The following is an 11,827-nucleotide window of genomic DNA, read 5'->3' as shown; positions in this document are numbered from 1 at the left end:
TTTGAAAGTTTCGTTTCCCGGACTGACCTTTCCTGATGTTTGTGACAGACTGAGTTTGTCGGAGCGAACTGATGTCAGGATGCAGCAGAGAAGCCTTCAAAGGTCGAGCGGTGGAGGCGGTGACTCACCGCCGCCGAGGGAGAACGAGTTTCTGGACGTGCAAAATCATTTTAGGCATTTAGTCGATGGTCAATTCTTACGCCGCCGTTATCGGATTTTCAGTCATGATAATCAGAGCTGAAGAGAAGACAGAAAGTTGGGAGGGAGAGAAAAAATACAGATAGACTGAATGGACAGACACATAGAAAAACATATATATACTAAAAATACAAACATATACTCACGCTCCACAACTGTACTGTATTAAACTAGAGAATTCATTCAAAGATCAATTTTTCCACAGAGTGACTCACTAATGACAGGATTCCCACTATAGCCTTGATGTAAAATTCCTATTTCTATAACAAAGTCGGAGCGCTTCCATGACTTAAAAATGATTTTTATTTTTTTCCTGTTTTGTTAATGTTGTTTTCCTAAAGGGGCAAACAGTCTGGTTTCCCCTCCAGTTTGGCTGGAAACCACCAGCTAATGCCATGAATGTGTGAAACAAAGCTGTAAAATACATTCTGCTGTATTCCTGTAAAGTGACACATTTGTAAAATTCCCTGATATTCCCTGTCTGGAATACACCTCTCAACATTTCCAGGATATTCAAGATATTCCAAGGTATTTTACTTAAGTAGAAGTGAAAGTACTGGTGTAAAAATCTACTGAGGTAATAATAAATCACAAGTCATTTAAAACGTCCTCAGAGAAAAAGTTACTGAGTTTCTTTTCAGAAAAGAGAACGTTGTTAGCTGTGATCTTTTCCATGTGATTCTAAAAGGTTCAAACTAGATTCTTTAAATTTGAAAATTACATAATAAAGTGCAGAAAAAAACTCTTATAACTCCATAATTTGTCAATTTACGATTGTTAAAATGTAGCCAAGTACAATACTTCAGCAAAAACATACTTAGGTAAAAGTAAAATTAATGACTTTAAGAAAATACTCAAAAAAGTACAAGCACACGAAATCTACTCCATTACAGTAACTAGAGTAAATGTAATTAGTTACTTCTACCCTTGATCCAGTGACAGTTTACAGACACAACGTGCATTAGTGATGCGCGGATCGGCTCGGACGCCATCCGAATCCGCATGTACGCATAAATCATCCACCCGAACAAATTATTTTCTACGATTTATAGACCCGCACCCGTCCCGCACCCGCACGGACATTTCACTCCACCTCTATATTGCCTTTTAAATGATGTCGAGCAGCGCGAGCTTTCTGTGTGATTTCTTTATTGCGTGTTTGTTGTATTGATGTATGAGTGTTTTCTTTAACGATTTACTTTAAAGATTAGAGAGGCTGCTAGTGCTTTCAGTGATTAAACGTTTCCATGGTGACCTGTGCCTTTGCAATACAGTTTCATATTTGTGCTGCGGTCCCGTTTCTCTCTTGTATAAGAAATAATTGTTATTAGTGTCTCTCTTAATGTGGGTGGGATCGCTGCAGGTATTTAATGAATTAATATTTTTCTCATTAATGATTTATTATTTCACCCACCCGCAACCCATCCGCTATTAATCAGAATGTTAATTTTTAGGACCCGACCCGCCCAATTCGCGGATATAACCGCAATCCGCGCATCACTAACGTGCATTATTTAATAGTTCAGAGACAGAAAAGTACGCAGAGAGCGATGAATTTTACAGTTTCATACTTTATTTCAACAGCACATATTTTGCCACAGCGCCACGAGGACGAAGCAGAAGAATCTTTTGACAGTTAAAAAAAAAGGGCTAATCGATTTCTACGGGACAGATGTTTGGTTGTGAGGAAAGTGGAGAATTCGGTCCCAAAATGAGACACCTACTCAAACAAAACTGAAGGGATAGCGTGTAACTTAAGTCCTGAAAATGATCACAGGTTTACAGACTGGATCCTCTAGATTTTAGAGACACGGAATGATGAACTTCATGTATTTTTTAAGTAACAAAAATTGCTATTCTTCTTCTTCATCGTGTTCCACATATACGTTGTTGTTCAACTTCTCGCCGAGCTGCAAAGTCAAAAAGTCGCCACGTTCCCAACCGGCTCCGACACGATTGACCCATTTCAGTCCAAAACCCCCGGTCCCGCTCTACCAGATGGTGCGTTTGACGCCGGCCCAGACGGAGCGCTTGACTCCCTGCGCGGCGCGGACGTCGTCCCAGTGCAGCCGGGTGTTGGGGACCTCGTCCTCGGGCTCGGGGTCGGGCCGCGCTCCGCCTTTCGGACTCGCCACCACCGTGGGCAGCGGGCCGCGCTCCCACTGGAACTCCACCACATGGAGCTGCTTCTTCTCCGCCAGCGTGTGGTGGGTTTCCTGCAGGAGAAGGAGGGAGAGAAGAAGAAGAAGAGTTCAGTGAAGAGTTGACATTTCGTCCGCTGGGGGTTTCCTAGAAGAGACGGAGAAGTGGAAGAGATAGAGAGAGAGAGCGAGGGATGGAAGAGAGGTGAGGAAGAGGGGGCAGATGTTGCTGAGGAGCTGAACTCAGTGTTTCTTCTTCATGAGCGTCTGGTGGGTTTCCTGCAGGAGAAGGAGGGAGAGAAGAAGAAGAGTTCAGTGAAGAGTTGACATTTCGTCCGCTGGGGGTTTCCTAGAAGAGACGGAGAAGTGGAAGAGATAGAGAGAGAGAGCGAGGGATGAAGAGAGGTGAGGAAGAGGGGGCAGATGTTGCTGAGGAGCTGAACTCAAGTGTTTCTTCTTCATGAGCGTCTGGTGGGTTTCCTGCAGGAGAAGGAGGGAGAGAAGAAGAAGAAGAGGAGACGGGTGTCAGTGAAGAGTTGAAATTTGGTCCGCCGGGGGTTTCCTAGAAGAGACGGAGAAGTGGAAGAGATAGAGAGAGAGAGCGAGGGATGAAGAGAGGTGAGGAAGAGGGGACAGATGTTGCTGAGGAGCTGAACTCAGTGTTTCTTCTTCATGAGCGTCTGGTGGGTTTCCTGCAGGAGAAGGAGGGAGAGAAGAAGAAGAGTTCAGTGAAGAGTTGACATTTCGTCCGCTGGGGGTTTCCTAGAAGAGACGGAGAAGTGGAAGAGATAGAGAGAGAGAGCGAGGGATGAAGAGAGGTGAGGAAAAGGGGACAGATGTTGCTGAGGAGCTGAACTCAGTGTTTCTTCTTCATGAGCGTCTGGTGGGTCTGCTGCAGGAGAAGGAGGGAGAGAAGAAGAAGAGGAGGAGACGGGTGTCAGTGAAGAGTTGACATTTCGTCCGCCGGGGGTTTCCTAGAAGAGACGGAGAAGTGGAAGAGATAGAGAGAGAGAGCGAGGGATGAAGAGAGGTGAGGAAGAGGGGACAGATGTTGCTGAGGAGCTGAACTCAAGTGTTTCTTCTTCATGAGCGTCTGGCGGGTCTGCTGCAGGAGAAGGAGGGAGAGAAGAAGAAGAAGAGGAGAAAGATGTTAGCGAACAGAACTGAACATTTCTTCTCCGTCAACGTTTGGTGGAGGAGATGGAAACAGAGCGATGGAGAGAGGAGAAGAAGAACCAGAATAGCCATCACTAGGCACAGTTACTCTTCTTCTTCTTCTTCTTCTTTTTAAGATCATGTAGATCCTAGCAAAGGTGGTCGATTTACAAAGATGACGGACAAACTTCGAACCACAATGACACAAAGAGCGAGTTCCTGCAACACGCAATAAGACATTTTAAAAACGAGAGATGATAAAAAAGCTCTGACCGGGTAAATCTGCATCACTTTTAAATCTTAAAACTCAATTTTATAGACTTGTTTTTATGTTATCTAACTATTTCAGAGCTCTGTTTTATCCGTTAAACACTTGCTTTTCTATTTCTCGTCTTCACTTTGCTGTCATTGCTTTTGCCGTCGATTTTGATCTGTTTGTTGTTTCTTTAATTCCCTTGTAACTGTGAAACTTTTGTAACGGTTTTAAAAAGCGCTCCATAAATAAACATTACTGTCAGTATTATTATTACTATTATTTTCTCAGACCCAACAGATCCCGCCCACCACGCCGACGCGGCCTCACCTGATTGGCTAGTCCGGTGAAGAGGGCCCTGGTGATGTTGAGGAGGTTGACGGATCCCTCCACCTTGCAGTAGATGTCCTGGACTCCGATCAGCTTACACAGAGTGATGATCGCCCGATGGCAGTGAAGACCGTAACCTGAGAGAGAGAGAGAGAGAGAGAGAGAGAGAGAGAGAGGGAGGGGAGAGAGAGAGAGAGAGAGAGGGGGAGAGAGAGGGAGAGAGGGAGAGAGGGGGGGGGGAGAGGGAGGGAGAGAGAGGGGGGGAGAGGGGGAGAGGGGGAGAGAGAGAGAGAGAGGGGGGAGAGGGAGAGAGGGAGAGAGGGGGGGAGAGAGGGGGAGAGAGAGAGAGAGAGAGAGAGAGAGGGAGGGGAGAGAGAGAGAGAGAGAGAGAGGGGAGAGAGAGAGAGAGTAAACAAAGGTGCGCACAAACATTAGTATATCCAGCACTGATTGAAATTCACTTTCCACAAACACTAAGCATAACCGTTTTTAACCGCTTAACACACACACACACACACACACACACACACACACACACACACACACCTTTGCTTTGTTTCTTCATGCGGAGAGTCGTCCTCTTGAACTTGGATTCAATGTCATGATAAACTGTTGGAGAAGAAAACAACAACTGACTTACAGTACACTGACTGGATGTAATATAGGGAGGAAGAGAGGGGAAAGAAGGGAGGAAGAGAGGGGAAAGAAGGAAGGAAGAGAGGGGAAAGAAGGGAGGAAGGAAGGAAGGAAGGAAGATTGACGATGCATGAAATATCCCAAAAGTTCTGGTCATATTTACGGAGAAACTACATAAAAACAACAACAGGACTCAACAACAGGAGTGGGAGGGGAAAGAGGAGGAAGGGGTAAGCAGAAGAAGGGATGAAGGATGGTGAACTTTGGGATTTGTGGTTGGAGGACAAAAAAAAAACAGAACAATGTTGTTTGTTCCGGGTTTCTGGAGGTTTCAGAAAGCCAAATCTAAGACTTTTGAAGACCTTGTTGACGCTACCTGGATTTGAATTTCAGATCAATTTAAAGTTGGTACGTAAATCATTATTTAACAACAACATATTATTGTCAAATTAACTGTGAAACGCCGGCATAATTACTGTGAACAAATGAGAGCCTGGCGGAGACGATTGTTCTCCTCTATCTCACACCAGTAGTATTGTGAGTGCTAGTGTTTCTCCACATTAAGACTACATTTCCCATAAGCCCCGCTGCTTCCTGCCCCTCCTCCTCCTCCCTGAAGAGGATCAACATCAACATCAACAATCTTCCTTTCCCTCCTTCCACCATCTGCTGCCAGAAACTCTTTCAGCTTTAGCTCCGTTTGCTCTGGAAGAACAGAAGAAGAACCTCTTCCTGTTTTGTGCCGTAAAGCGATCCAGCAGATTTCCCTCCAGATCCACCAGGTGGAGAAACTATGGAGGATGCAGAGTAGAGGCTGAGAGAGGCTGACAGGCTGACCGCTGATGCTCTGGTTTGTTTACAGTAATTATACTAATGTCTTAAAATTAACATGGTGATGATTTATTGCTGTGTAAGTGCTTTAAAAAACAAAATAAAGAAGCAAAGAGAGCAGAGAGAGAGGGGGGGGGGGGGATTTGGTGCAGAGGCTACATCCTGCTTTGAGAAGAAATTTGAAATGTAAAACTAAATGTCAAATAGACACACACACACCCCACACACACCAACGTGCGCACACACACACACACACACACACACACACATCACAGAGAGAACAGAACATTTGCTGTGGCTGCAGGAGGTCCAGGTTTGTTTGGAACAGAGTGTGTGTGTGTCTGTGTGTGTCAGTGTAGGTCTCATCCATTTGTGTGTGTGTGTGTGTGTTTCTTCTTGGATGTGTGACTGTGTGTGACTCATACAGTTACAAAGTCAGAACAGACAGAGAAAGCCAAACCCCCTGCGCGCACACACACACACACACACACACACACACACACACACACACACACACAGGCTTTTGTATTGACGATATTCTTTCCCTAACACAAACCTGAACCCTAAACCTTGAAGCCCTGACCCTGAACAAAACCCTTAAAGAACTGATGACTGACCAAAATTTACTTCCAACAAAGCTGAAATCGCCACTAAACGGAAACAGCTGACCATGTCGCCACATTCAAATTTGTGTTCATTTACTTCACTTTGTAACGTTTGTTTATTTCCACTTCCTGCCATCATGTCACATCAAGATGCTTTTTCATTGATAAAAGCTATAGGCTTTTGAATGCGCAGTGTGAGAATATTTGTATTGACATGCTGCAGTTCAACAGATCTCATGGTGCACACTACAGTGGACAGTTTTCAATTTCTCTGATGAAACACTGAAAAACTACAAAGGACAACGAGCACTTTGTTCCTTCAGATATTTCCTGTATACAGTGAAGAGGCGCTCACCGATCAATGTTTAATTCTTAGTCCCTTTGGAGTCTCCAAACGGGCATTTGGAAATCTGCCTGGACATTACCCTGGAAAACACACTGCCAGACACTCGTTTCTTGTTGTTTTGTCATCTACTTTGAACCTGGATTTGGTCTGGCTGTGGCTGACAGGCAGCTATCTACACTCAAAATTTTTTTTTTCTTTTAGGCAAGAAAATAATTAAAATTTCCACTGTGTTTGAGCTTGTGTTACTCTGTGTCAGTAATAATGGAGAAGAAACTCCCGAGGCTTACCTTTCAGGAAAAGACCAAGATCCTGCCTGCAGTCACAGGGGTTCAACACAGTAACCATTTCATTTTGGGTTTGTCATTTTCAGCAAGAAAAAGGTGTGGGGGGGGTTAATTCAAAATGTCTCTATTCAACAACTGTCTTAAATGCGTTAGTTAATTGCTAAAGTTTTTCCGCAATCAGAAAATCAGTTGTGAATGGAACTGTTTATCGGGGGAAAATGGCGCCAGGGAGCTCAGTGTGGCTCGACAGGACTACAAAGGGGCGGGGCTTATACAGCGCACTGCAGGCGGTCGCACAGTGAGGCTGAGCTCACCGCAGTCTGAACCCCCCGTGTCCTTTTGTTCTTACAAACCTGCCAAAATCTGTTTCCGCAGCAAGTAAACCCGCCTTAAGACTCCAACCGGTTCTCACAAGGATAGAAGTACAAGACCGCACACACACACACACACACACACTCCTCCCCTCTGGTCTCAGGCCAGAACAGGAAGCTAACTTTCTCCTCCGGTGGGCTCGGCGGAGCCCGATGACTCACACACATTAATCTGTGCAGCAGCAGCCAAATGGAGTTTTACAATAGGAGAACACACTGTCCGATCTACAGTCCCATTCCTTTCTGCACAACTCACTGCAGATTTATCACTCAGTGTGTCGACTACAGCAGGGAAATATTAGGGATATTACAAGAGGAGGGAGGAGGAGGAGGAGGATGAGATGAAGGAGAGGGAGAAGGAAGGGAGGGAGGAAGAAGAGGAGGAGCGGCAGAGATGAAGGTGGAGGAGGAGCGGAAGAGGAGTGGAAGAGGTGAAGGAGGAGGAGGAAGGGAGGAAGAGGGGGAGGAATGGAAGAGATGAAGGAGAGGGAACATAGGAAGGAGGAGGAAGAGGAGGAGCAGGAGGATGAGATGAAGGAGAGGAAGGAGGAAGGGGAGGAGTGGAAGAGATTAAGGAGGAGGAGGAGGAAGGGAAGGAGGAGGAAGAGTGGAAGAGATGAAGGAGAGGGAGAAGGAAGGGAGGAAGGAGGAGCAGGAGGAGGAGGAAGGGAGGAAGGAAGAGGAGGAGTGGAAGAGATGAAGGAGGAGGAGGAGGAAGGGAAGAAGGAGGAGGAAGAGTGGAAGAGATGAAGGAGGAGGAGGAGGGAGGGAAGAAGGAGGAGGAAGAGTGGAAGAGATGAAGGAGGAGGAAGGGAGGAAGGAGGAGGAAGATATGAAGGAGAGGGATGAGGAAGGGATGGAGGAGGAAGAGGAGGAGTGGAAGAGGTGAAGGAGGAGGAGGAGGAAGGGAAGAAGGAGGAGGAAGAGTGGAAGAGATGAAGGAGGAGGAGGAAGGGAGGAAGGAAGAGGAGGAGTGGAAGAGATGAAGGAGGAGGAGGAGGAAGGGAAGAAGGAGGAGGAAGAGTGGAAGAGATGAAGGAGGAGGAGGAGGAAGGGAAGAAGGAGGAGGAAGAGTGGAAGAGATGAAGGAGGAGGAAGGGAGGAAGGAGGAGGAAGATATGGAGGAGAGGGATGAGGAAGGGATAGAGGAGGAAGAGGAGGAGTGGAAGAGGTGAAGGAGGAGGAAGGGAAGAAGGAGGAGGAAGAGTGGAAGAGATGAAGGAGAGGGAGAAGGCAGCTTGGAAGGAGGAGGAGGAGGAGATGAAGCAGAGGGAGGAGGAAGGAAGAGGAGGAGTGGAAGAGATGAAGGAGGAGGAGGAAGAGTGAAAGAGGAGGAGTGGAAGAGATTAAGGAGGAGGAGGAAGAGTGAAAGAGGAGGAGTGGAAGAGATTAAGGAGGAGGAGGAGGAAGGGAAAAAGGAGGAGGAAGAGTGGAAGAGATGAAGGAGGAGGAGGAAGGGAAGGAGGAGGAAGAGTGGAAGAGATGAAGGAGGAGGAAGGGAGGACGGAGGAGGAAGATATGAAGGAGAGGGAGGAGGAAGGGAGGAAGGAAGAGGAGGAGTGGAAGAGATGAAGGAGGAGGAGTGGAAGAGGAGGAGTGGGAGAGGTGAAGGAGGAGGAGGAGGAAGGGAAGAAGGAGGAGGAAGAGTGGAAGAGATGAAGGAGAGGGAGAAGGAAGCTAGGAAGGAGGAGGAAGAGTGGAAGGAGAGTGAAGAGGAAGGGAGGGAGGAAGGAGGAGGAGATGAAGGAGAGGGAGGAGGAAGGGAAGAAGGAAGAGGAGGAGTGGAAGAGATGAAGGAGGAGGAGTGGAAGAGGAGGAGTGGAAGAGATGAAGGAGGAGGAGGAGGAAAGAGGAAGAAGAGTGGAAGAGATGAAGGAAAAGGAGAAGGAAGGGAGGAAGAGGGAGAAGGAGTGAAACAAGAAGAAGAAGGATGTGGACAAGCAGTGGGAGGAGGAGGAGGAGGAGAGGGATGAGATGGGAAGAGGAAGAGGAGGGGGGAAGAGGAGTAGGAGGAGGAGAAGGCGGAGGAAGAGGAGAAGAAGAGGTAGGAGGTGGAGGAAGAAATTGAAGTAGAGGAGAGGAAGAGGAAAAAGGGAGGAGGATGATGAATGGTGGAGAGGAGATGGAAAGAGGAGGGGGGGAGAGGGAGGGGGTGGAAGGAGCAGAAGTCAGAAGAGGGAGGAAGAAGAGGAGAAGTGGGAGGAAGAGGAGAGGAACGAGGGAGGAAGATAAAGAAAGGAAAAAGGAAGGGGAGAGGAAGGATAGAGGAGGAGAATGCAGAAGGAGGAGGTGGAGGGATGATACGTTAGAGGAAGGAGGGGGAGGGAGGAAGAGGAAAGAGGAGGAGGAGGAGGAGAAGAGGCAGTACGTGGGAGAAGGAGAGAGGGAGGGAGAGGAGGAGAAGGCAGAGGAAGGAGGAGGAAGAGGAGGAGAGGAAGGAGGTGGAACACGCGGTAACTTACTGGTGTGGTTGTTGTATCGTTCTATGTAGTACAGGTAGTGGATGGCTCTGTTCTTGGCCTGCAGAACACACACACACACACACACACACATGCACACACACACACACGCACACACACACACACACACACACACACACACACACACACACACACACACACACAGTGCTATTGTAACTGTGGACTGGGAGAACAATTTGACATAATTGAGACATCCAGAGTGACTGCTGTAGTTCAAAATAGTCTCAATTTATGATGATGATGATGATGATGATGATGATGATGATGATGATGATGATTACTATGAACACTTGTCATTTTAGGAATTTTTTTGCAATGAAAATGGTCAAATTCCAAGGTAAAGATGTAACAACGAATATAAAAATATAGAATATCAGCACAAAATATGTTCACATATGGAGCAAAAAAGCTGCATTTTTTTCCCCTCAAATCATCAAGACTAATAATCTGGACTAATATTCATGATCACAACGTCAAGTAAAATAACTGATTATTCTTTTATTTGAGTTGTTTGTCGTCCTACCTTCCTCAGAGCCGTGGTTCTGTCCGCTGCCTTCCCCAACGCAAAGCCTGCAGGACAGAGGGGGTTCAGCTGTAATCATCTTTCACTAACACTTTATTTTCCGGGTCCACAATTTCCTAATAATTTCCTAGAGAGGAACTGTTAATTTCTTTGGAGGTTTCCTGGAAAGAAACATGAAATGATGTAGTAGTTCTATAGAAAATGTAAGCAGTCGATAAGATACTGTCAATTTCTAAAAGAATTTCCTGGAAAGAACTGCAAAACTATAAAATATTTATTGAAAAAATAATAGGCAGAGGTCAATTATCAGAAGGCATTGTTCATATAATTATATAATATAGTTATTAGTTGAATTCCTTCCTCCAATTTCTAATTTTCTATATAACATATTCATAATTTCATGGTTCTGTCTTGGAAACTCCAAAAGAAATTACCAGGAACCATTGAACTCTTTCTCTATTTTCCCAATGATTAGAACATAATTTCATGTTTCTTTCCGGGAAACTTCCTAAGAAATTAACAGTTCCTTTCTAGGAAATTATGAGGAAATTGCGGACCAGGGAAATAAAGTGTTACGGACATTTCTGCTCTGCTGGAGAGTGAACGTCCGGGTGAAAAACTTCCCTGCAGCTAAAACGGCATTTTATTGTATCTGTATTTGTCCTTTAAGGGCAGAAGAGTTCATATTGTTTATTAGTGATGATCCCAATTCTAAAACTACATTTAATTCCCAGATTTTAATACTTGAGACTTCCATCTTTGACTCTAGGCCGATACATTTTTCCTCAGGGTTATTTTGCTGTTTATCTCGACTTTTAAAGAGCCCAGAAACTGCCAAAAAATCATTTTCTGTACTTTCTGCACCATATTTTCATAGACTTGAGAATTTTTAAAGATTATTTTCAATGCGTTTCCACATTTGCAAAGACCTTGAAATTGTTAAAATCATTTTCAGTCCTGTTCCCTATTTTCAGAAACCAAAGAAAATGTCAAGATCATTTTCTGTATGCTTCCTAATAAAAAAAAAAAAGCCTTGAAACTTTCTAAATCATTTTCTATTCTTTCCCAAAATTTTTAAGATCCATGAAACTATCAAAATCCCCCCTCCCCCTCCCCCTTCCCCCCCCTCATTGTCTCGAACTTGCTAAAATCTCTTTCTCTGGTTGCCACAGTAACGGTCTATGTTCGGTGTTCAGGAGGAATCGAACCTGCGGCTCCGTTGCCGTTTCCCACGGCGACCAGACAGCTGATGGAGCGCTTCCTGCCCTCCTTGGCCGTCATGTTGAACACACTCTTCACCTGCACAACAACAAACAACAACAATAAACAACAACAAACAAGACTATCACTGCCTGACGTGTGTGTGTGTGCATTAGTGCACGAGTATATGTGTGTGTGCATTTGCATGTGTGTGTGCATGCATGGTGGTAACTGTGATGAGCAATAGACAGTATGTGTGTGTTTGTGTGTGTGTGTGTGACAGATCAGTGAGCTGCTGACTTCTTAAGAAAACTTTTTAAAGAACTTCTCTCTCTCTCTCTTTCTCTCTCTCACACACACACACACACACACACACACACACACACACACACACACCTTATTGGTTTATGAATGATTTGCATGAACATTTACATGTTCTCCATTTTAGAACTGTAAAATAATTTAAACCATATA

At 45.3% G+C, this 11,827-nt stretch overlaps 1 protein-coding gene across 1 annotated transcript in view; it reads right to left on the bottom strand.

Moving 5' to 3' along the window:
* Positions 1–1,749: 1,749 nt before the first annotated feature.
* mrps5 (mitochondrial ribosomal protein S5) overlaps positions 1,750–11,827 on the bottom strand; it is a 40,296-nt gene continuing 30,218 nt past the window's right edge. The window contains exons 7-12 of the mRNA XM_078288681.1: positions 11,362–11,452; positions 10,154–10,200; positions 9,613–9,670; positions 4,624–4,686; positions 4,078–4,214; positions 1,750–2,414 (exon numbers count right to left, since the gene is read on the bottom strand). Of these exons, the coding sequence (XP_078144807.1) occupies positions 2,190–2,414; positions 4,078–4,214; positions 4,624–4,686; positions 9,613–9,670; positions 10,154–10,200; positions 11,362–11,452 (621 nt within the window). The 3' untranslated portion in view covers positions 1,750–2,189. The remainder of the gene's footprint in view (positions 2,415–4,077; positions 4,215–4,623; positions 4,687–9,612; positions 9,671–10,153; positions 10,201–11,361; positions 11,453–11,827) is intronic.

Source organism: Centroberyx gerrardi, chromosome 15 (assembly GCF_048128805.1).
Source record: "Centroberyx gerrardi isolate f3 chromosome 15, fCenGer3.hap1.cur.20231027, whole genome shotgun sequence".
Lineage (NCBI taxonomy): Eukaryota > Metazoa > Chordata > Actinopteri > Beryciformes > Berycidae > Centroberyx > Centroberyx gerrardi.
The sequence above is the reverse complement of the archived record's forward strand: the minus strand, read 5'-3'. Positions and strand labels throughout refer to the sequence as shown.